Raw genomic sequence first — 24,126 nt, 5'->3', positions numbered from 1 at the left:
TTCGTGGTATTATTAGCCGTTTCTTACATTACCGTATCTTTCATTATATCCAAAATTAAATATAAGAATATTTTAACTGGGTATAGTCTCAATGACTAAACAAGTTTTCCCGTTGCAGATTTCACATTTAATATACGTAATTATTTTTTTTCTAATCGTTGACATTAACTGAAACACGTTTCAGGTTCGAGACCCCAGTTCTTAGAGCTGCTTGACCTTTTTTAAAATTCATAGTTATAAAACTATAATTATAACTTTAATTATAAAATTAAATTTATTAATAATAATTAATTAAATGTTAATTAAATCAGAGAAATCATGATCTCCAACGAATTCGAACTTTGTTTCGATGAGGAGCGGAACATTAGTTTCTACACTAGACGTTAATCGCAATTTCTTCTATTAAAATTTCGACGAATTTGGTTGAACCGTATTTCTCAATAAGATCACCGATTAATTAATTACAAATTCACGATTATTTTATCACTGTTTAGAAACTCTCTGTTTTTTATATTTTCTTCAATTCCCCTTGCAATTTTCCTACCTACACCTAAATTTATTTAATTTTAACCTTCTCTTAAAATTCGAAAGCTCTTTTACCAATCGATTATCCTAATCTGATAAACAATATCACCAATAATCGATTTCCCATTTAAAAAATTTGTCACCATTTATATCTTCATCCAAATCTGCAATTTTATATTTCTTCCGATTCTTCGTTCGATTTTAGTTGATTTAGTACTTGCTTTAGAATTCGTGGCCTGTTATCACGGAATCGGTAAGGTGGATTTTCTTGGCGCGAAATTCCTCCGGTTCTTATCTCTGGTGTCTCAATGCCACGACGAGTCGTCAAGGAATTCCTGCTCTCGGCTAGGCGAGAGAGCTCCTTTATGCGCGTAGAACCGGAGGAACGTGTTTCCTTCGGAACTCACAGAGGACTTCTTTGTTTGAGCGGGCAACAGAGTGTCGCGTCACGCCGTACACACCTTCCATAGCTCGATCGCGAACGAAATCGTTGGAATTAAAAGAAATTTGCGTCATTTCGCGTCATACGTACGATTAGATAAACGAGTTCAAAGTTTAGGAAACTTGTGCAGATGCAAGATTCAATTTTTAGATTCCATTTAAACGTGTCGATTTATTCGAGTGGAAGATGTCGTAGACACACACTGACTCATCGGAGTATTCGAGTACTTGCAGAAACATTTTATGAATATATTATGCGTGTTACGTGAAACATTTTGAAATTTCACTAGTACTCTAACGAAACCCTATTTATCGCGATAAATTGTCGCAAATTTATCGCATTGATAAAGTTTCAAACAAATCTGAAAATGTACATAGAAGGTACAAAATATCTCGGGCAAGTTATATCTTGCAGAAAACAGAAAAGAAAGTATTTAAACAATCGATCGTCCATTATATCGTGCTGTATATTAATTCCTTGATATACCAAATATATGCATGCAATAAATATCTTACCGACATTTTGATCATCGATGAATCTCTATACGTGATTAAACAAAAGATAAAGTAGGCTACAAAGTTGAAAACCATACGTGTCTTTGCAGAAGAACAGAACAAAGAACTGCGTGAAAGTTCTCAAAGTCTAAGCGTGTTTATAGAAATTTTATTCTTTCCATTTGAGATACAAATTTTATACGCGTAAATTGCAACATCTCGTTTTCTCTTATAATAAATAAAATACAATGCGGCCAACATTTCCCAAATAATTAACAAAATAATTAAATCCTATTTAGATCTTAAACAGGAGACATTGTGCGAGTTATAAAAGGAGCATAAACAATGAATAAAATCAAGATGAAGAGAATCACAGTGGGACGAGGCTCGAATTGGAGCCTTTGTATCGTTGGAAATCCGGCTATAACGCGCGGCACAGCGGCGTCTTCGTCAAGGATTATGAACACGAGCTTACAACCCGTTCGTATACAGACGATTCTCTCGATACAACGACAGTGTCACGAGGCGACGTCTCCGAATCGCCTCTTTGTGTCTGGCGAGAGTCAATACGCCTACAGCTGTCTGCCAATGCTCTCGGTGATAGAACCTTTTGCTTGCTCGAAGCCACACGGAAGCGCCAAGAAACTGTCTCCGTTATACTCAGCTGGAAACCTTGAGACTCCATTCCACACGCGAAATAGACAAGTTATTGTTAAATGACTATGTTTTTAATTGTCTCGATTGAACTTTATCAATGCGTTTGATTAAGTGCCTTTGGGCATCAAGGTTTTTCTTATAGATATTTCAATTGACGAAGATGCACGTGGAATTGTACAAAAGAGCGTTCTTTGTAACCAGACGAACTATTAAGTTGTCATTTATTAGAAAAATATTTGTAAATAGCGTTCACAAAATTTTTGTAGAAATTCTATAATCATTCTACAGCTTGTTCGTCAACGCCGGTGTGACAAAGTCATATGCATAGTTCTCGAAACTTACACAAAGATACTTCATGATATACTTCTTCTTCAGAAACACGTTGACATGATTTTCAAATTTCGCGAGACAAATTTCTATTTAAATTCCATCTCTTCAAGTCTGTTCCTTCAAAATATGAATTTGCGTAAACATCGGCAGTCCGTTAACGAATATGATTAACTTTCTACACTCGTCAATGATACATGGAATTCTTAAATGATCTAGATAATTATCTACGTGATACGAAAACACTCCCAATGAAGCGAAATCAAACAAAGTGAAACACGCGTCACTCGAAAACCATCCAAGAAAATCCTATCACCTGTTCCAACAATAATAGACGAGTCAAGTCGAAGTTATCGATCGAAACAACCTACATAATATTTTCACTATCGATCACATTCTTATCTCGGGACACACGTACCTATGTAATCACGACACGTTCAAACAATCATCAACATCGTGCAACGATACTTGTTCGAATCGTGCCAAGAAAATCTAATCGCTAAAGGAAATCAATGGATCAATGGATCAATGGATCGTGGTAATTGTAACAGAGCGTTTATTGCGCCATTTATGACTCCATAAATCAAATGGCGCCAATCGTTGACATTTATCGTTTCTTTTCTTAACGAACTAGCTGGAAAGAAATTATTTGGTCGCTGACCTATCAAGGCGGCGCGTCGCACGCCGCACCTAACTTCTTATCTATTTCTTTTCGAAAATATTTCTCCTTATCTTTTTTTCTTTCGTTCCGTCTGTTTCGTTTTCCTCTTTGACTTTTTATCGTTGTTTCGTCTTCGATCCGTTCACTGAATTTTCAATTCTTACGGCCGACACGTATGTCGAGGACACCCGGTATACTCTCGCCAAAATTCCACGACATTCGACGTCCTGGTTGTTGGAGTTTTCTTACATTCACCTCGTTAGACCGCATTCCAGTCTTTGTGTCCCTCTTTTCCATCGCCCAGCTGCTTACTTTTTCTCCTCTGCTTCTTTCTTCATCGTCGCTCGTTCCTTATACAGTGCATCGAAGATGACTTACGGGATTGGGCTCTGGTTGCCGAGCTTAAGAGGTAATGACGGTAATATCGCTGGTGAAGAGGTTCGTTGTGCAGCGTTTGATATGGTTGGTTCGCGTCTTCTTTCTGAACTTTCTCCGATCGTCTTTTGGGCTCAATATTGTAATTGCTTTACGGTTGAAAGTATCAAATAAAAAAGATCTTTTGTTATACCATAATTGTGGATATTAGAGTTGATTCATATCGTTTCAAGCAGTGTGTGGCAGTCTTAATTACTACACACGAGTAGAAACTATTAGCGAAAATTTTATTACGTGGCCATTTGTTGCATTCGATACTGTTAAATTTTGGTTCGAAGCTGACTTTTCTTACGTGACCGCAAAGTGATTAAAAAATTGTTTGTCAGATGAAGTACCCTGTATATACAAATTATTTCTACAAAAGGTAGCATCGTGATCTTCGTTCTTCCTCCTATATTCAATTTCGACAATATGGAACTTCGAAAAGAGGAAGGTTTAATCACTTCCATTGCAATCTTCTGGTCTCTTTTCCTGGAGTGTCCAAATCTCGAAAGAGTTCCATATGCCATAACCCTCGCTCCGAATACCGACTGGCATACATTCTCAGCTTCCTTCAGTGGTTCGTTCAGTATCACGACAGACGAAAATCCTGACCTGGATTCTCAGACGTGCTTCACTGTGAGCCCAGAACAGTAGATAAGAGGAAACCAACATTCCCTCGAAACGTAAATCAATCGAGGGCTGTCACGAGTCGCTTCTAAACACGTTAGTTTTATAGACAGACTGAAAATAGATAGTGATAGATATACGAGTGTTGTTCCAAAAAGAAATTTTACTAACTTGCTAAATAGTCCAAAGCTTTTCCGGAGTATGATGTAATGTTCTCAATTTCTTGTTTCTTCGTGGCACGGTTTTATCAGATTATAACATATATGATCAAATGGAGCAGAATACAAGGAGCATTAAATATTTTTGCATATTATGTGCACTCTGTACGTTATTCCACATTTAAATATCCCGCAAATGCATAAAGCTTTACAGTCTGGTAATCGATCAGCGATGCATTTTTCTTTATTTTCTACTATTGTTTGCCCTTTTTACTTCTATATTTTCTATTCCACTGTCATAAAGCTCTCGGCTGATCTTCTAATACTTTACAATTATTATTTACGAGGCAGCCTGTACATGTGACAATTTCAACGTCGTCGTTCTCATACATCGAGAAGCCTATTACGTTCAGCATAAACAAGCAACTTCATGAATTGAATTTTATTCTCCAATTTGAGTTCCAATTGACATGGAGATTCGTAGAAGTCAAACCATAAAATCGATCGATTTTTCGATCCCGTTAATTGCTCCGCTACCCCTTGTTGAAACGGGGGCGGTTGTAAAACTGGGACAACGATAACTCGATTCTGCGAATAACGCGGCACTTTTTGTCTTCGGTCGTTCTAGCATGACGAAAAACTTTCGTCGCTCTCCTCCGCATTGTGTACAGTGTCCAGCCTTTTATCTCTGGCGAAGAAAAAAAAGCATAACTAATAAGATAACGTCTTTACGATCATCCTCGTTCTTTCGTCCATTCATAAAATGGTGCCATCTGTTTTATGTAAGAAATAAAGGAATTTCAAAAATTGACGTTTATTATTGATAGAATTCTTATTAATGACTTTGTAATATCTATATTGGAAATAAAATATTTAAGACTACGAAGGTTTTATAAAAACTATCGCAATGACCAAAATCTCTCATTAAATTTCAATATTATCGAAAAGCTTAACATCAGAATTGCCAAATAATTAATAATCGAAATCGAAATGAATCTTTTACATAAAGATCATTTAAATTTCTTAAAATACGGCGTGAATTTATTAAATTTCTATGAGGCTACAAATTTATCATTTTGTCTATACCAGTAGTTCCAGTATGAGATTCGGACATGAGTGTTTACGTTACGGGGGAGGGGGGTGGTCTTTTTTCTACGCTTTGAATAACAATTATCAGAGATTTAATGCGTTTATTTCATTAATTCACGCGCCATATAATAGTCAAGCACATCTTCGTTAATTTAGTTCATTGCTTTTTCCTAGAATCCCGACGTACGACCTGGTTTTCGTTCTTAATTCGAGGCTTTTCTCACGTGCGCGTTCGCTATGCGGAATTCGTAAGTTCGCGGGGTCGCCGTGGCGGGGAGGGCGGCGCTACGATCGCGGCTCTCGCGGCATCAGCGCGACACAGTCGCTCAGTTCGAGTCTGACCGTCACGCGATACTTATCAATCCGGCTGCCGGTTACGTGTGTGTCCTCAGTGTCAGCCGGTACACATTCTACTCATTCATAGATATACGAAATATAGACTGCGTGTACTCCAGAGCCTTAGAAATATTAGAGATATTTAACGTGATTTCTCTTTCTCTTTCTAACAATTGTTCGTTCCAGCCACAGAAAAGGAACGGAAGACCTCGCTGTTTATCTCTTCTTTTTTGAAACGAGGATCACGCTTTTCATAAGGCATTCGCGATCTATATTTATGTTCATTTATACGTTCTCCAGCATAATCATCCATCGAAATCGATCATCGTTCAATATTCCCCGTTACGAAAGTGACGGATCTGATTAAAAAGTCATCGTTGCGTAATTCGTAGTCAGGATGAAAGAACAATCACACGCGTAGTCAAAAACCACAAGTAACGATGACACGTAAAATTGAACGAATATCGTTCCGTGTGACGCCAGTGCCCGTGCAGATCCGGGAATCGCATCGGGATGCTGCGAGTACATGTCGATCGAGGTTCTCAAAACGATAAGGAGGCAATGGCGGGGAGAAGAAGAGATAGTAAAGAGGAGTAGGTTGCAAGAGGAAGTGTGCGTGCCCTCGCTGAACTGTCAAATGGTTAGTGTTTCGGCCACTCGCGCGCCACTGTGCCCGTTTAAATACCGTATCGTTCTTCTCTTAACCTTTTTATATCACTGATTGAATGATCGTTCGTTGATTATACCAAGTAATTTTGGCCAATTTTCATATGTGACAACTATTTGTACACAATTTATGTAATCAAGTAATGCTTCTTATATGAATGCTTTGTATTTTCTCTGCTATCTTTATCAATTTTTACCTGTGATAAATATCACCGTATAGTCCTTGTAGTTAATACTATAACCTTGTAGTTAATACTATATAACAATATGATAGCGTTCCTTTCATAAACCTTGAAAGTTTTAGGTTTTTCAATATGCATTGATAACTTTGATGTTATTCCATGGTACGATTTAGGTGTCACTAATGTATAGAATTAGTATCAAATCAGGACATTCTAACAACAATTATTGAATTAGTGCTAAACTAATGTCTCGCCTTACTATCACATGTCAACATAGAGTACGCGTGTACTCTCCGTTTACACGTGTACTAAACGCGAGTACACTCTGTTTACATTTTGCCATAGCAGTTTTTTAAACGGGGTACTCGACGTGCGTGTATGCTGGTGTGTTGATACACAAGCGCGAGCGGTATGCGAACGTGTTTCCTTCGGTTCCGTTGACCACAAGGTTCCATTTACGTAACAGACGTGTTGCGAGACTCGCATATCTCGCATGTCTTTTTCCTAGAAACGTCCAAGTGTGCTCGTAAGCCGTACGTGGAATCGAAAGCTTTACGAAGCTTCTTCGTGTCACTTCGATTATTTTTCTTTTTCTTTTTCCTCCTATTCCTCTTTTATTCCTCTCTTATTCCTCTAATACCAAGTCTAACCTCACTCGAACATCGGCACTATGAAACAACGGCAGTGTATTTCTCTAGTTGCATTTCTCGGTCGCGTCATCGAGGTCGAATCTAAGAAAGAACGTATTTACTTCTTGTTTACTGGTCTTCGGTAATCTTCTCAGAGTGCAAGCGACAAACATTCGTTTCCATAATACTTTTCACGCGTTATACCAATATGCTTTCGAAACGCGAGCCAATTAATGAAGCGAGAAAGGCCGACCACTTTTCAACGAATTTTCAAGATCCGGGATCAGCTGGTGGATCGGTCGTGTGCAATTAACGAGCACGTGGGTGGTAGCTGTTCGCCTGATTTCCAGTCGCAGCGACTTTTCACAGTTCGATCATTTGTACTTGGTGTGCCGTACGGTGAACGATAGTACTTGTGTACGACAACAAATTACGATATACAGACTTATGCGAACATTCTGTCGTTAAATTCGCTCATACGATAATAGATTTTTGACACTATTTTTGAGTCGGTATAAATTAGTGCGACGATTATGTTATACGATATTTAATTGTTTTAAATTCGAGAATAAAATGAAATAAATATATCGAAAACAATAGGAACCAGCAATGAAAGTTGATGATTAACCACGTGGTTTATTATTTATTGCAGATGTCGGAGTTCCCAGTGGAGGGAGGGGAAAACGGTGACATGCACACTGTTATGGAGAATTTTCAAAAAAAGAACAACATGGTGAGCGGAAGGAGCCACGTTACCCATCATCCACAGGTCACTTCGTCGTCACAGGTAAATTTTCAATTACATATTTAATTAGTTAATCGTAAAATAAAACACCAAACAAAGTTACATACGTAATAAAAACGAAGAACAAATATTAAGGAATGTATATCAAAAACGATTATCGATAGACTGGATTTTTATGCAAAATATTTGTATTTCAATTAAACTAGACAATTCTAAAGAAGTAGACAATCAAACGGACAATTCTAAATATATAACTATCTGTATGACTAGACTGCATATTTATGCAGATTTATATTTTTCTGAATCTTGTAACAAGTGCTATACTTTGAATACTTTATACATCTTTGCATATTTAACGAACTCCGTGTTTTTTACAGAAGTATAAGTGCATAAACATCCGCAATCTATATATATATGTTATGTTTTATATGATCTACATTTTTGTATACGGCGTACATTTTTCTATATTCAATCTCGCGTAAATGCATAAACATTCGCGTAAACACCAATCTAATTGCCAGATAAGTGAAACGAATTTTTAAATAGAAAGAAATCAAAATACAAAAAACTACGTACCAGGCTATCGATTGCACTGAAAGTTTCTAAATGTAACCACTGTTTTGACTGCACGAACTACATCTAATCGTTCACATGTTTCTCTGCCAAGAGCTGGCAAAATTCAGGTCCAAGAGTGAGTTTTAATCGCTGCAACCCCGTCTTCCCTAACGCGTGTCTCTCAAGAATGACTTAATAAGCTGCCATCGAACTTTCTATTTGGAGATTATGACGAAGAATGACCTTTAATTCGACTAGAGCGTCGCGACGCGACGCCTCCCACCCACGCCAAATTTCCCGAATTTCTCGAAAACTAGGAATTATTCTGTCGGGAACGCCTCCCGGTTCCGCGACCAGCTTGAACGAATTTCCAAAATTAAATCGACGTCACTTTTCACCAAGTATCACGCGCCACGTGGCCAGAACAACTCACAGACAATCTTAGAAAGAGAAAATTCTCAACGAAAGCGAAGCGAAAATACCGAGCTATCGTCTTTGATAAGGCATGATCGATATTTTGAAAACCTATTGCGAGTAAAAATATGTTTAATCTCTACGAAGCGTGAGGCGTTTATTATAAGCAGATTTCGAAATAGATTTTATAGTAACAATATAACAGCGTGAAAGATAAAAATTCCTCGATACATTCGTTGCTATTAAAATATGACTAACTGTGTGTTTGTTTTTCGTTTGTTCAAAATGAAACTTTAAGTACACGTCGGTCTTTGTACGCGCCTACTTTCAAATCCTGTTATTTTCTGTTTATTTCGGTCACGGGATATCGCGATTTCTTGAAACAGAATTACCTACACGTTCTCGTTGAAACTATTTATACCTTCGCTTTTTATGGGCACTAAAATTATATATATGTAATTGTACTAAGATAGAATCGTCTGTAGTTGTTATCTGTGTTAGTTGCAATAAGCAAAATCCTCTTGGCACCAATTGGTACACGTGGAAAACGTTGAACCCTCGCATAATTTCGGTCACGTATTTCTTTTCAATCACGTGACTCTGATCCTCGGCAGAAGCTTAAAAAGAAAGAAGATTAACCAAAAGATCGCGAAGAAAATTTGGAATAAGATCAAAATTCGATTGAAAGTAAGGGAGAGTCTAGGGTATCTATTTTATTAAGAAATTATAATATAAAGATCTAGAAACGCGATTCGTTGGTCGAAATCAACCGATTATGCAATGATGTAGAGTCCACGTGTTTCAGTACCGCCCACTGATACCCTTATCATCGAAACATTCTCTTTTAATTACGCCTCGATTCCATCCTTAATGGATTTTCATGTCAGTAAGCTTTCGATACTCATCGGTGTATTTTGTTTCGAGGCAGCGTTCTTGAAAGTGCATTATCGTGATTTATCGGGAATTTAAATAGTTTCTTTTATTTGATAGTCTATTTGCATCGATGAGTCGATTAGACGAAAGTAACGATCGTCGCGTAATCATAATTAGATCGTTTTTGATGCAGTCTGTTGAGTAGGTAATTATTTGAGAATTTCTTACATTCTTTGTATCAATGAGTGGAAAAGAAATTGAAGTTCAGATTATGACTGAGAACTAATGGCTCATTTACCGAGAATTCATTAAGAGATGAACCAGATTTTGAAATGGTATTTGTTAGTTCAAGCATTTAAATGTTCGCAATTCTCAATACGAAAATTCACCTGTGTATTTAAATGTAAATTAGAACGATGGGATTTCGATACAAAAATTCACACACAAGCGATCAAATGATACAAAGATTCATCAATTTAAAATTTAGTTCTAAATAATTTTATTCTGAACTCTATATTTTCATAACATTTGCATCGTTATCACAAGTGAAACTGAAATCTTTAAAAACTTTGATCACGATCATCAACATCGTACGTACAGTTGCCAGACACTCGAATTAAAAACCGATCTTTCTTATCTCTCTTTAGTCGGAATTCTTCATCTCTAAAGAAATATTCACGTAATCACCGATCTTATGCATCCTTCTCACTTTACGTAATTCTTGCCCACGTGAATTTTTTTTAACCTAACCGAAACCAAACATACGACTTGCAGGCCTGCGATCTTCAAGGATATCATTCTCAAGGATTCATAATCTCTTCATAATCGCTTCTTCCTCGGGACGTTGAATTTACTCGTCGTCTAACGAACGTTCCTAGGAATGTTCCGAGAATCTGTTGAATATTAGAGTTTCCTAGAGTATTTAGAAAATAAATTTACATCGTTTGTTTGGAATAACCATCGAATCGATCGTTGCCACGGCAAATGAATTATTCGGAGTTTGATTTCACTGGAAATAATCCGCTGCGTTCGAATGTCTGATATACAGGGTGTGCCAGAAGTAGAATACTGATATATGCAGCTGATTACGGAGTATCAAGTGTCACATAAAGTTTCTCTAATTTAAAAGCAATTTAAAAGACCGTCTCTGTTGTTTGACATGACATTTCACTTCGATAGTTTATACCTTCAATTACTCGGTAGATTTTTCTACCATCCGATAACGAGAACAGTTCGATAATCGAATCTTTCGTCGCGCCGTGTGATCTTTTATATCATCGAGTGCTTAAAATTTTTCTCCGCGTACGATTTCTATTTAAAATTTCCTCTTTGTCAAATTTCAAATACACAAATACGAAACTTAAGTTCTGATCTACCTTCCCTAAAACACTGTCATCTAATTTCCCTGAAACAAATCAGATCACCGAAATTACATAATTTATCGAGAAACGTAAGTTTTCGCAATACACGCACAATAACCGTGAAAATGTCATGGATTGGGTCCAAACAGCTTAACAAGAACGAAAAATCTGTGAAAAGTGACTGGGACGATTCGCGTGAAAAACAGAGACCAAAGGTGTGCTTTGAGAGAGCGGTTACAAAAAAAAGAGAGAGAGAATGAGAGTGAGAGAGGAAGAGCCTGAGACGAATAGGCGAGAGTGAGTCATCTCACGTGGATTTTAAATAGAACGTAAACGGCTTTTGACTCGGCAGATGCTGACGACGAACCAGAGCCAGAGCAGCAGCAGCAGTTCGAGCAGGGTGGCCAAATCCTCGCAGAGGATTCTTACCTCGTCTTCATCGAGTGAGATGAAAGCAAGCTCCATGAAGAGCGACCTAAGAGAACTTCAACGCGGCATATCCGAAATGAAGAACAATATTTCCACGAACTTTTCACAACGATTGCGAAACAGCATGGAGAACCTCGTGGATAGGTAGGTCCTTTAAATTATTATTGCTCTTTATATTCGTTTTACGTTCGTTTATATATTTAGTAAATTGTTTCATTGATTTATGATGATCGATCATCTTGTATACGCGTGGGGATCACTATGTTGTTATTGTGATAATTTGTTATTCGTGTTTAATATCGGTGCGACAATTCTAAAAGTATACTTTGTAATAGTAGAAGCAGTGAGAGTCGCGAATCTCGAATTTTCGCTTAGAGGAAGTTCCGCGATACGTTTCTTGACATTTGAAATGTTGAGGACAGATAAAATCTTTGATATAATCAATGTTAAGATTTTTTATAAAACTCGAGATTAAAAAACGATTTATTGTGGTTGATTGGGAAATTAGGATTGTTACGAACGAAGATAAAAGTACATTTAAGAAAATTTGCAAAAAATCAATCCTATCAAATCAAGGTAAATGAAATTAATAGCAATTTCTCGTGCCATAGAGTGTCTAGGAGAAATCTTAAATTGACATCTTACCAAGAATACCACTGAGCTGTCAAAAATCTTCAAATAAATTGTCGTATAAAATTTAACGAATCCCCCGTATAGGATTAGATTTCTATTAAATTGTCGTGCAAAATTGGAACGTGCAATGATCGAAACCTCACGAATTGAAGAGTCTCTGCGACTAGACTCGATTTCTCTCTCGTAATCAGCAAAGTCACGTCCACCGCGTTATTTATAACCGGCAAATTCCCGTTTTAGCCGCGTGCTAAGCGATTATTTTCAAAGCTTCTCTCGCGTTCCTCGCATCGCATAAACACGAAACGCGCGAAAATCTGCTCGTAATCCTTACAAAATCCAGTTTTGTATTTTTCACAGAGATGGAAACGGGACGGAGGAAGGTGACTTGACGGAGCCACTAGTGACGTTTCCGGATCCTGACACTCCACCACCCGCCACGGGAACAGTTACGTTAACAGGAGGTTCACCCTCGCAATTGAGCTCTCTGAACTCACTGAATAATCTTCACAATATGAGTCCACCGATCAGCATGTCGAATATTTCGAATATGACGAACCTACCTGCTGGACAGGAGACGATGAAATTCGAACAGAAAAAGATGACAAGTGCTTCCAAGACGAAGGTAAGATGTTTGGTATTCTCGTTTTACAAATTAGATTGAGGATAGCGAACAGCTCTCTTGTATAACGATAATAATAATAATTTAGCATACGATAATATTAGTAAAAGTCACAAATTACAAGTTTGATCCTGTCTCTTTCAATTGTGCAATTATACGTCAAGTAGAATTGATTAATTTGTAACATTTACGTGTACAGCGTCACCTGTTTTATTGTCAAGTTTATTATGAAAGAGGATTTATTAGTATCGCTGATAATTTGCAATTTGTGGCTTGTAAAATTTCATTAACAATATTGGTTCAATTGTACAAGGACGTGATTTGAATATCAAATGGCAAAATAGAGATAGTGATTCAGATGTTTGGTACTTTTGTTTTGTAGATTAGGTTGGTGAAAGATAGAGAAGCAGTATTTTGATGACTAAAAATAAGGAAAGTAATTCGGGTAAAAATTTGGCTTTCTTTGAGATTTTTAATCAAGTGAAGTGCCATACTGTGTTGATTTGTGTTACACAGAGCAGTTTGGAAGTTATAGTATGGCAGTTGAAGAATTGAAAGTACTCAGTTTTGCAGTTTATCGTCAGTAAGGTAAAACACAATTATAAGGTAAAATTACAATTCACGTGTCACGTAAGAACAAAGCCAAATCCTACAACGAACAATTTCTACTGCGTCTTTGTACTTGTTATAAAAAACGATCTTATCTAGACATTCAATTTATCTTTCATTTTTTTTTAAACACTAATCGATAAAGAGCTTAAAAACTTAAAAAGGAAACAAGGAGAAAGCGATGTATAATATTACAATAAATTATATTTTATCGATTCAAGAATTTTTTCAAAGTTATGAAATATAATGCAATACAATGCAATACATATAATATAATATAATACATTCTAAATCTCGCCAAGTCTCGTGATCATTTTATTATTATAAGCTTAGAAGACTTAGAAGCTCTAATTGTGACAATTTATCGATGAAAACTTAGTTTTGGAATCGAATCATTTTCTGTTCGAAATTGCGCGTGAAATAATCGATGTCTCGTGGAGATCGCGATGCTGCGCAATGTTTGGCCGAAGGTGCGGTTTCCTCTAGGTAGTCTAGGTCAAGGACTTCGAGTCTATCTCTAGGTAACTCCTCTAGCCAAGCTATCAGTGACGTATCTATTCGCTGTGTACATCTCGGAACATGGTATAATCATCCAAGATGGCATTTCATTTTTCATAATATTATTATACGTAATAGTATTATGCGTAGAATGATAGTCGGTTTCGTGCCGTTTATTTTTAATCGACGAATGTCACGCCTTATTCCCTTAGGAGCTGAACTCTTTCCGCTTGAATTATATTTTTAACTTCACTTCCGTCATGGCAAGGTCGGTGTTTCCACCCTCTTTCGTAAACTTCGAATAATACAGTCGAAAAATTAACGATCCTCCATCAATCCCTTCAGTCTCATTAACCTTTCTAAATCATTTACGTCCTGAGTAAAATTTCACACGTGAATATTTTTCAAGCGAATTTTTATTTTTCCTGAAAAGTTTTTTCCGTCCTACGTACGTCTGTTTATTGGATCTAAATCTTCTTAGAGCCAGACGCATACCAATGCCATTTAACGAAATTAGACTTGTGTCTGTCCATTGAGCGTAAATCTCCGTAGAACCAGACAACTTGCGCCAATGCCATTTGGCGCGATTTTGGACAGAGTTTGGACATCTGAAGACAATGTTTCGCTTTATTCCACAAATTCTGCGTTTCTCTTAGCAAACGTGTGATACCTCCTCGCTGAGTCCAATCACCCTACCATAGGGTTGTTCGAATCATTTTTTCGTTTTTGATAGTTTCTCTTGCTGGACCCTGGAATACGCGACATTTTCTCATTCTTTCGTTGTTACACGAAAGACTGATGACATCTCATAACATACGAGTTTGATCATTCTGTGCAAAGACGAAAGTTAGGTTACAAGATGTCGAAGGTTGGGCGACCGAAAAATTAACCGATCTTACTGTAACATGGACATTTATTAATCTTCGATTCGTTTGAATTGCAGGTTGTTACGGACGGCTTTAGCGCTGAAAAGGCGACGGCAAATAGCGCCGAGATGAGAGCTTTACAAGCTGGCGACGTCTCGTACAAGGAGCAAAGCGCCGCGACGGCGGCCAGGGCGCGCGTCGAACTCGATGGCGTCTCCGCTGAGAAGAGCGTCGCGGCTGCAAGGGTGAGTTTACCATAAAATTGTCTCCGACAGTTTGATAAACTCTCGCGTATTTCACATACATTAGAACCTCTTAACTTGCCGTGAAGATCGTGATAAATCATCCTAATAAGGTGGCGCATAGCGAGAACCAGAATAGGCAGATATGTAAAAATGAATTTATTCGTTAAACGCGAGCTTTAGGAGCTAGCTGTAGAATTTCAATAAAGATTCTTTATCTCTCGCGAGCTCTACGATTGAGATCTGGGAATTCCAGAATTGAGGTCTAGAAATGTGATGTATTTCACTCTTAACCCTGCAGTGTTATTAATACGTAATTCGACAAAATAATATAAAACGTTGTGCGTCTATTATTTCCTCATAAAACGAAAGAAACTTTGCGGACAACCTAATAGATATGTATAATTGCTTTCTTAGTATGTTGGGAAACTTTGTGCTATGACAGTAAGAAAATTTTAATATGACATACCTAATAGATATGTATAATTGCTTTCTTAGTATGTTGAGAAACTTTGTGCTATGACAGTAAGAAAATTTTAATATGACACCTAATAGATATGTATAATTGCTTTCTTAGTATGTTGGGAAACTTTGTGCTATGAAAGTAAGAAAATTTTAATATGACATACGAATACGCAATGCTAATGGTCACAAGTTTGATAATAGAACAAATGAAATTCAACAACCAAACTATCCTATCGATGGGAAGTTATAAGATTGAGAAAGAGGAGTTTGCTCTTACGATTCTTCGATTCGCTAATGATACGTTGTAACGATTCGCTAGAAATGATTATACAAGAGAGCGCACAATGTACGAATAACAAAGAACTGCCGTTTCTTCGAAATATCTGAAACGAAAATGAATAGAGCTTGCAGTTGTAGGATCAAAAAATAAATAATCCATTCACAAAGAGCGAATTGTAACATCTATAGATAGCAGAACACTTGCAGCAGTCTGTGTCCAATAAGATTTAGAATTTATTCACACGAAGTGAAACCTATTTTCCTCAAACTCGCTGTAAGTATCTTTCGTCTATTGTTATCGCCGCGAATGTAGTTGGAAAGCAAATATCGCGATATCGGTTGGTTCCGGACGATTCACCGGAAGGCGTTGCACTGGGTGCGGCCTAAACTCAACTCGCGTACAATAGTTTGGCACGAAACTGACCGAGCTAGCAGAGAGGAACTTGCCTTCCCTTGGGTCGTTGACACGATCGCTTCTCCTTGCTGATGATCTCTCGCGTTCGAACACCGACTGTTCTCACGCGATCGACGCATAAACATTTTCTTAAACGTCTCCGATGTTCGGGGAAACGCCGAGCCATTACTGCATCGTTGGAACTTCGGCACACGCGTCACCACGAGAGAAATCTGGAAGAAGATTCAACTATCGATCTGATTATGATTCGAAAAATGATCTTCTCACGGAATTAATAAAGCGTTTCTTAGCGATCTTTTTCTTCTAACGATGTTGGCTTTAGGGTTGCTCGCCTAAAAAAGATAGAAACCAGATTAAATCAGAAGAAAGAAATCATGGAATTTTTAGAGAATTGAGAATTTACCATTGGAAATTACCATTCTGTCGCATCTTTCTGCGCTTGTAATCATTTCTATCGACAATAATCCGAGAGTAGTTTAACAAGAAATCGTTTCAAGTATACTAAACTAAGATAATTTTCTCTTAATAAATTAATCTTCTAATCGCGCTTCTTTTCATCCTCCGGCGACAAAACATCAACCGAGTTATTCGATCTTCCTAATTAATTATCAAACAACATCGAACATTATTATCCGAGCTTCTATTTCAGTATCATCAAACAGAAATAATCAAGAAGGTTCGATCTAATTAACAACTGCCCAATTACAAAATGTTTCGTCTAAGATAATAATAACAAACGCGGAATATTCTTATAATCACTCGGTTCTATATATATGGCCGATTTTCGAGAAACACCGATAGCTTATCTTGAATCGGTCAACAACTGTCGTTATTATTTATTCATCCTCGTCTCAACTTCTTCCTACGTGGTGTGCAATGTCGAAGTATGTTCCAAGAACGCGTTGAAAGTATGTAGGTTTGTGGAATGGGGTTATTTGTCCGGTGAAAATCGTCGAACTCGGATAGACCGCGAATCACAGGGCCTCGTTGTCGATTATGCGAACAACGTAACTCGTTTTCACCGGATACTCGTCTATTTACGCAACGTCCATGCGCTAAATTTAACCAGCGTTTTTCACCAGGCCACGTAGCTTTTGAGTCAGCTAGGGAATTTTTGACACAGAGCCACTGACTGCTACCACGATGCACGATGTTGTGTTGCTGTCTCAATTTATCGATGGCAATTCGACGTCCTGTTACGTCCCTTCCTCGCTTTCTCTTTCTGTCTTTTCCCTCTTGCAATGTACAACCAGGTTAGGTTTATCTCTTTCTTGGAAGCTGGGGTTAGGTTAGGTTGATCTTCCTTTGAAAGGTAGAGTCAGGTTAGGTTGATCTTTCTCTGAAAGTTAAGGTTAGATTAGGTCGATCCTTTTTCAAACATAGGGTAGGTTAGACGAATCTTTTTTTTAATATTGCGATAATTTGAATCTCATTGTGACAAAATGAACAATCCCTTACAATGTATCTTGTACATTTCTCGTTACAGGATACCATATTAACTGTAGATACATTATTTTCTTAAATTGTTAGACTATGGTTTGCTAATAATAAGTAGATGAAGTTATAAATCGCTAATGTAGATTTTGACAGTAAGACAGTACGTGATAATGAAACAAAAGAAAGTTCTGTAGTTGTTTACCCCACTCAATATTACCAGTTATTTCAGCTCTGCTACCAACCTAAATCACCAGACATAAATCAACTATATAAATCCATACTCCGATCTACTCGACGTTGTAATACATTCTCCTAGAATATAGAATCCTCGACACCATCCAACAAACAATGTTAAAGTAAACAATTGTCGCGAAACGCGGACGGGAGCAGCCTCGAAATAGCCACACTTCGAATTTATCGCACGTGGAAGTCTCTTCCACGATTTAATGGAACGTTCGCGTGTCTACCCTTAAGACAATGGATTTTCCCTGGTTGCCGCGTGCCGTTCCCTCGAAATCGCGTGTCCTTACGCGAGCCTTGACCTGTCCAAGGTTCTTTTCGCTATAAATCTACCCTGTTAACACGCGTCTCCTCGATCGATCGGTTTTTAAAAATTTGTTCGCGTTAGCGTGCTTTTCTGTGACATATCGAGGAGTCCGTCATAGAAACTACCCCTGGGTAATTTATCGATCTTTCGAATGGTAATACGTTCTAGTAGTCGGAGAAGTGAAACGAAACGTATCGAAAATGTATATGTTTTCCTGGAAGAAGATAAGCCATGGACAAGGATCGTTTTTCAGAGCTTTATGCTATGAGGCAATATTTAAAATAGGGAGTACAGTTTTGGAACTCGAGAATGTTTCTTAGAAGTAGTTCAAGTAGCCACGCAACTTCTGGAAATTGGATTATTCAGACGGTTCGATACAAGAAAGTTTTATTACCGATCGGCCGTTGGATGGTTCCAAAAATTGCATTCAAAGTAACCGCAGTTGTTGGCAAACACGTTTAGAGATCATTACGTGTGGTTGCATTTTCAGATGAATCACTGGATGCACGTGTCCTGTTACGCATGTGGCTTCGATAGAATGAATCATAGCTATCAGCTGGGAGAATTTTGAGATTGAAAGAGAGAGAGAGAAAGAGAGAAAGAAATTTGGAGTTCGTTACAAGATTGAATATCTTGATCGATATTCTTATGGACTCTTGAAACAGCAAGACAAGTAGAAAAATATTAAAGAAATCAACTGTTCTCGAATTTGTAGAGACCGTAGCTTCGATAACTTTGATTCTCAAATGTATTTTTATTCGAAACGAAATTTAAGTTTGATCAAAAAAGAAAATTGAACGAGCAATTCGGAGGCAAACTGATACAAATGACAAAACGTTCAATTTGAAAAAATACTAATTTCCAATAGAAAAATCTGTACGCTTCTAAACATCAAACATCTGCAAGAAGCTTTTACACTTTCGGGGGATCGTAATAAAACTCTTCGCATGAAATTTTAGAAATAGACTAGATAAACTGTATCTTTTTTTTTTTTGAAAAAAGAACTTCGAAGAAAGAGACGAATTTCTCCCACGCGCAGAGATGTTTCCATGGAGATGAAATTTCCCCTCGACTCACGAGGGTGAACGCGGTTCAAACGGAATAAACGCGGAACAAACAGCACGAACGATCGATCGGCGTTTTCCTGAGGGCAAGGCAGTTAGTTGCTGGCACTGTTAGAGGTCGGTTCGCGTGTGTCGATGGGGCAGCAGTTGTCGAGCTTAACACGGAGATATTTCCCCGTTTTGAGGCCCAAAAGCGGCACAGGACGGCAAAGAATCATGGCGAACGAAAGTTTTGCTAATAAATCCCCGAGAATGGTACGATTAAAGTATTTCGATTCGATCTATAACACGGTGATTTCACTTCGGCTATGATGTCATGAGAATTGATCGTTTCTTTAAGCTATTCTCGTAGCTAGTTTTCAAGAAAGGGATTGTTAAGTTTACGTACATGAAGAAAGAAAGTTGCTAAGCGATTATTCAACGAATATGTAACGTAAAATTATTACGTCGTGGTATTTTCTCTATAAGTGAATCTGCTTTTTGTGAAACATTGGTCGCCTAGCAACGTTACGTACTTGAAAATATCTCTACAACACGGTAAAGACTTCTGTAAGAAACAAAGTTGTTTGAACGTCACTAGGACGTATTGTGTATTAAATGATAGTGTGAATGGTGCCAAGTATTTCGCGGGGGTCCAAGAAACGATTTACTTCGTTGCGCAACATCGTGTCTTTGTACTTGTTTTTCATAGCGCGGTTCATTCAGTGATGAACACTCATACAGTGAGATCAGCCCTCAAATTTTCGGTCGGATTTTCGGGAATCGGTGCCAACGAGAAACGTGGATGTCACCGATATCTCCGCACAACCGAAATAGAGCTCGACCGCGAAACTTGTCTCGGGTAAATTGCCAGCATCTCCTCTAATGTTTCTCAAGGACACGTTCAAGGCCTCCGGAAAGAGTCCACGAAAACCTCTCTCGACCGGAAGACTCATTTTCCTTCGATCGATATCGATATTTATTATCACTAGACCGCGGATATTTATGGAGATTTATATTTTCATGAAAACGAAAAGGCTGGATCTAATCGGAGATTAATTTCATTTGTTAAATATTATAGCGAATACCATCTATATAGAAGTTTGGATATTTTATATATTTTTCCATATTACATTTTTACACCTTTGACCCTCCGATTTGCATAACTCAAAAATTCTACCCATTTCTATCTATATCGGTACAAAATGACAGGCTTCGAGAGTTTATTTTGAAATATATCTATGTAAGATACCATAAATTACAATTTTTTCTTGTCGTTTCATCGTTTTAGTATTTTTAAAAAAAGTTTAAAAAAAAAAACAATCGAAGAATGAACGAAACCAGAGAGAGATCCCATCGACTATGTTACGAATTTTTGTATAAAGTATCGAAATAAAGAGAAGATCTATAAACTATCAACGCTTATGTTATAGAATAGATGAAGGATAGCGCTTAAATTTTCCATAAATGAGCTACAATCCGCAGACTAGATAAATTATAGCGTATTTAGAAAATTAATCAGAGAAAGAATCTTAGTGATTAAAGTCCGTGAGAAATATGAAGAAGCAAAGGATTATGGTGAAACGATTACGGAAAAATCGATCGCGGTATTAAAGCATCGTTGATATTGTCGCAATAATTAATTATTGTCGTCTGTCCAATGCAATACAATTTTATTTATAGAAAGAGACCGATAGCGTTATCGTGTACTCGACCGATAATGATTCATGAAAGCAATTTTTACCAAACTTCCTTCTGGTTCTTACGCTCTGATCGTTTCTCTATTCAGAGAAGACACGATCTTGTTTTTCTGATTTGAAAAAAATGTCGATAACGTTATCGGACGGATAAAGAGAAATGCTCGCTTACTCGAAGAATTTACTTGAATGATTTTAAAACCACATTGCGAAATATTCCAGAACAATTAATTTTTGAAAATGTGAAATTTCAAAGATTATAACGTTCAAAAATTGCATGATTCGAAAGATAGAAAATACCAGTATCCGAACACTGCGTCATTCGAAGAATGTAATTCCATGTCAATGCGAAATTCCGATGTTCGAACTTTCTATGTATTTGGCGATTACGCTAATAGCAGAAATGTTGCACGACTATAGTGTCACACGCAGGATTAGATTATTTATAAGCGCATCCGTCGAAATAGCAACGTGTTAATAAGCTCTTGTTAACAAAGAAAAGCTGTCGTATCGTTGGCACGCGAGATAGTCTACGACAAAGTGTTCGTTGTCTTGTAATGTACGTTACTTATTGTTTATGACGAAATTTGAAACCGATGCAGTGTAACATAGTATAATATAGATAAAGTGTAGGTGTAATCGATCCACGATGCACTATAGTCAACGTCTACCTTAATATTCCAAAGTCGATGTTATTAAATCCCGTCACTAGATGAATTTACAATATTCGAAACGCAATCTTCGTTCTTCGATCTCTCTTCAACCCAACCGAATGGGAAAACCAAATCCAACAAAAACAACGAACTAAAGCGAACGAATGACGCTAATTTGGTTTCCCTCGTCATCGCGGTCTCTCATCGGCCATTCTTTACATCGCGGAAGCGTCTGTTTGAACTATTGCGCAACGTTGGCCGTGCAGGTATCCGAAAATTCGCGACAATCCATGCATCGGTACGAGTGATACAAGCGTTATTTTTAGTCGTGGAAAAATAGAAACAACGCGACGGGATCGCAACGAAAAATCCGGGCTCGCTGGTGTTCGTGTTTGGCCACGGTGCAGTAGAGATTCTGAACGAAATTGAACGCTCGTGGATGTCTCGTTGCTTAGTCTGGTCGCTGAGCGTCGCAACGACTCCATCGAACCTGTCGGTGGTCGCTTTTATTCGCTGTGATTCCGTATTACTTTTAATATCGTTATATCTTTTAGGTGGGAGGGAAGAGGGGTGAAAAAGAGGAATAAACGATCGTATTATCAGAGAAGCTGATATCGAGGTTTATCTTATCGATTCGATGATTAAAATTCGATCTGATTGTGAATCACGTTAGTCGTGTAGTTTGTTATATAGTTCGAATTCCATGAACAGAGTGTTAGTGAGTTAAGGAGGATAAAAAATTCGTGGTATCTTGAAGTATAATATGTACTCCAGTAGAGATGAGCGCACCGTGGCCAGTGCATCGCGGCGTCATGCATCGAAAAGTGTTCGATCGAGAACACGTGGTAAGTGACTGTGTGTGCTTTATCGTCGGTGGTAAATTGCTTGTGCTTGTGGAACTTTCGTGCAAGATGATCAGTGATGAGTTTATTGTAATTTTTACGTTTATATTTTTCCAGTGTGTCAAACTCGTTCTTCCAATGGGGATTAACGATTCGAGAATTCCGTTGAAGCGTTATGCGTATGCTTTGCACAACACTGTATGGAACTGAGTAGATTATTGGACTGGAGATCGGAAATTTAGGAATTTGTTGATTAAAGTGATAAAGCTAGGAGTTTGACGGATAATCGAGATCCGACTGACAGAACACAAAAATCGTTTTGCATTGTCGTTGATAAAGAAACGCAGGTGTTGGATCGATAATCGTAAGAAGAGCGTGATTTATTGACACGATTCGAGGAAATCTTTCGTGATACGAAGTAAATAAACGGATTTTGATCGGATGATACGTAAGGTGATCTCTCTTTGGCGATTCGTTGACATAATTCCGCGTAATGGATGCTTTCTTTCGATGACGTTCAATCGCTTCGTTCTTACGTATTATTCTTAATGTTGTTCTTGATATTATTCTTGATAAGATTAAGGATGACAAACATTTCTTTTCTTTCAATTTAATAAATTCTCTTAGTCGATAACCAAGTAAATTTTCTGATCATTTTAGTATCTAATCTTACCTAGTATTGATTTGCGTATCTCTAAAACAAAAGTAAAGTTATCACACTTAGCGTCGAGGAATGACGGGAAATGACACGTTCCTTATTCTACGTATGTCTCCAACATTTTCTTCCAACCTAAAACCGCTATCTTTTTCTTCGTTTTCTAACTCATCTTGCACCCATTACATTTGATATTTATCAAATCTGCACAAACTGAAATCTGCATATTTGTCGCTGTTGAATTGTCAACTTAATTTCGATCACAAAGTCTCACGAACTTTCATGCGAATTTTTCCATTATTTCCTACGAAGATACAATATCTATTTCTTCTTCGCTTTATCAAATCAACACGATACCAAGTACGCAACTGTAAATTTCCAACTTAATCCGACCACCATAATTCAACGATGGTCGATGAACGTTTCGGTGTACCAAGTGGCATTTATTTTCACTTCGAGCCATTTTTTCGAGCTATTTGAAAGTCGCGTGTAGCTGACGTAAACGATCGTAGAAATATCTGTAGGCGGATGGCCGGACGAGTACATTTAAATTTGTCGAATTTGTTTACCCGCGCGCGGCTATTCTAATTCAGCGAGTTCGCGCTTCTGCGAATAATATAACAGAAACCTCGTGATTTTTAACAAGGCGCGAAAAATTGTCCACTCGGATGATCGGTTTCGGCAAATTCAACGACACGATCCAACGGTAGAAAGCGACAAAAAGAGACGTGGAAATTTGCTCGCCACAAGCCTGCTATGCCAAGTTGTCACTGACTACATCTTGGATTATAAAAAGAGAAAGGTTACGTCGCCTTTCTGAATTTACAAGTTATTTATGAGTCGATAAACAAGTCCACGATCTATTATCTCACTGCTTATCAATAATTCTATTGTTATAACCAATTTATTCATTCGACTTACTCATTCAAACGTCACGATCTTCGTATCCGCACTTTTACCCTAGCAATGTATCTACATATCCATTCACATTAATTCAAACTTACACAAAAGAATTGTACGTAATCGTTGCTCGACAAAG

At 37.7% G+C, this 24,126-nt stretch overlaps 1 protein-coding gene across 1 annotated transcript in view; it reads left to right on the top strand.

Moving 5' to 3' along the window:
* Sarm (sterile alpha and armadillo motif) overlaps nucleotides 1–24,126 on the top strand; it is a 138,931-nt gene that overhangs the window by 103,900 nt on the left and 10,905 nt on the right. Inside the window, 4 exon segments of the mRNA XM_033328379.2 lie at nucleotides 7,863–7,997; nucleotides 11,511–11,731; nucleotides 12,578–12,842; nucleotides 14,890–15,057. Of these exon segments, the coding sequence (XP_033184270.2) occupies nucleotides 7,863–7,997; nucleotides 11,511–11,731; nucleotides 12,578–12,842; nucleotides 14,890–15,057 (789 nt within the window).

The sequence above is a fragment of the Bombus vancouverensis genome, chromosome 3 (genome assembly GCF_051014615.1).
Source record: "Bombus vancouverensis nearcticus chromosome 3, iyBomVanc1_principal, whole genome shotgun sequence".
Classification (NCBI taxonomy): domain Eukaryota; kingdom Metazoa; phylum Arthropoda; class Insecta; order Hymenoptera; family Apidae; genus Bombus; species Bombus vancouverensis.
Note: the sequence above shows the minus strand (reverse complement) of the source record. Positions and strands in the feature narration are given on the sequence as shown.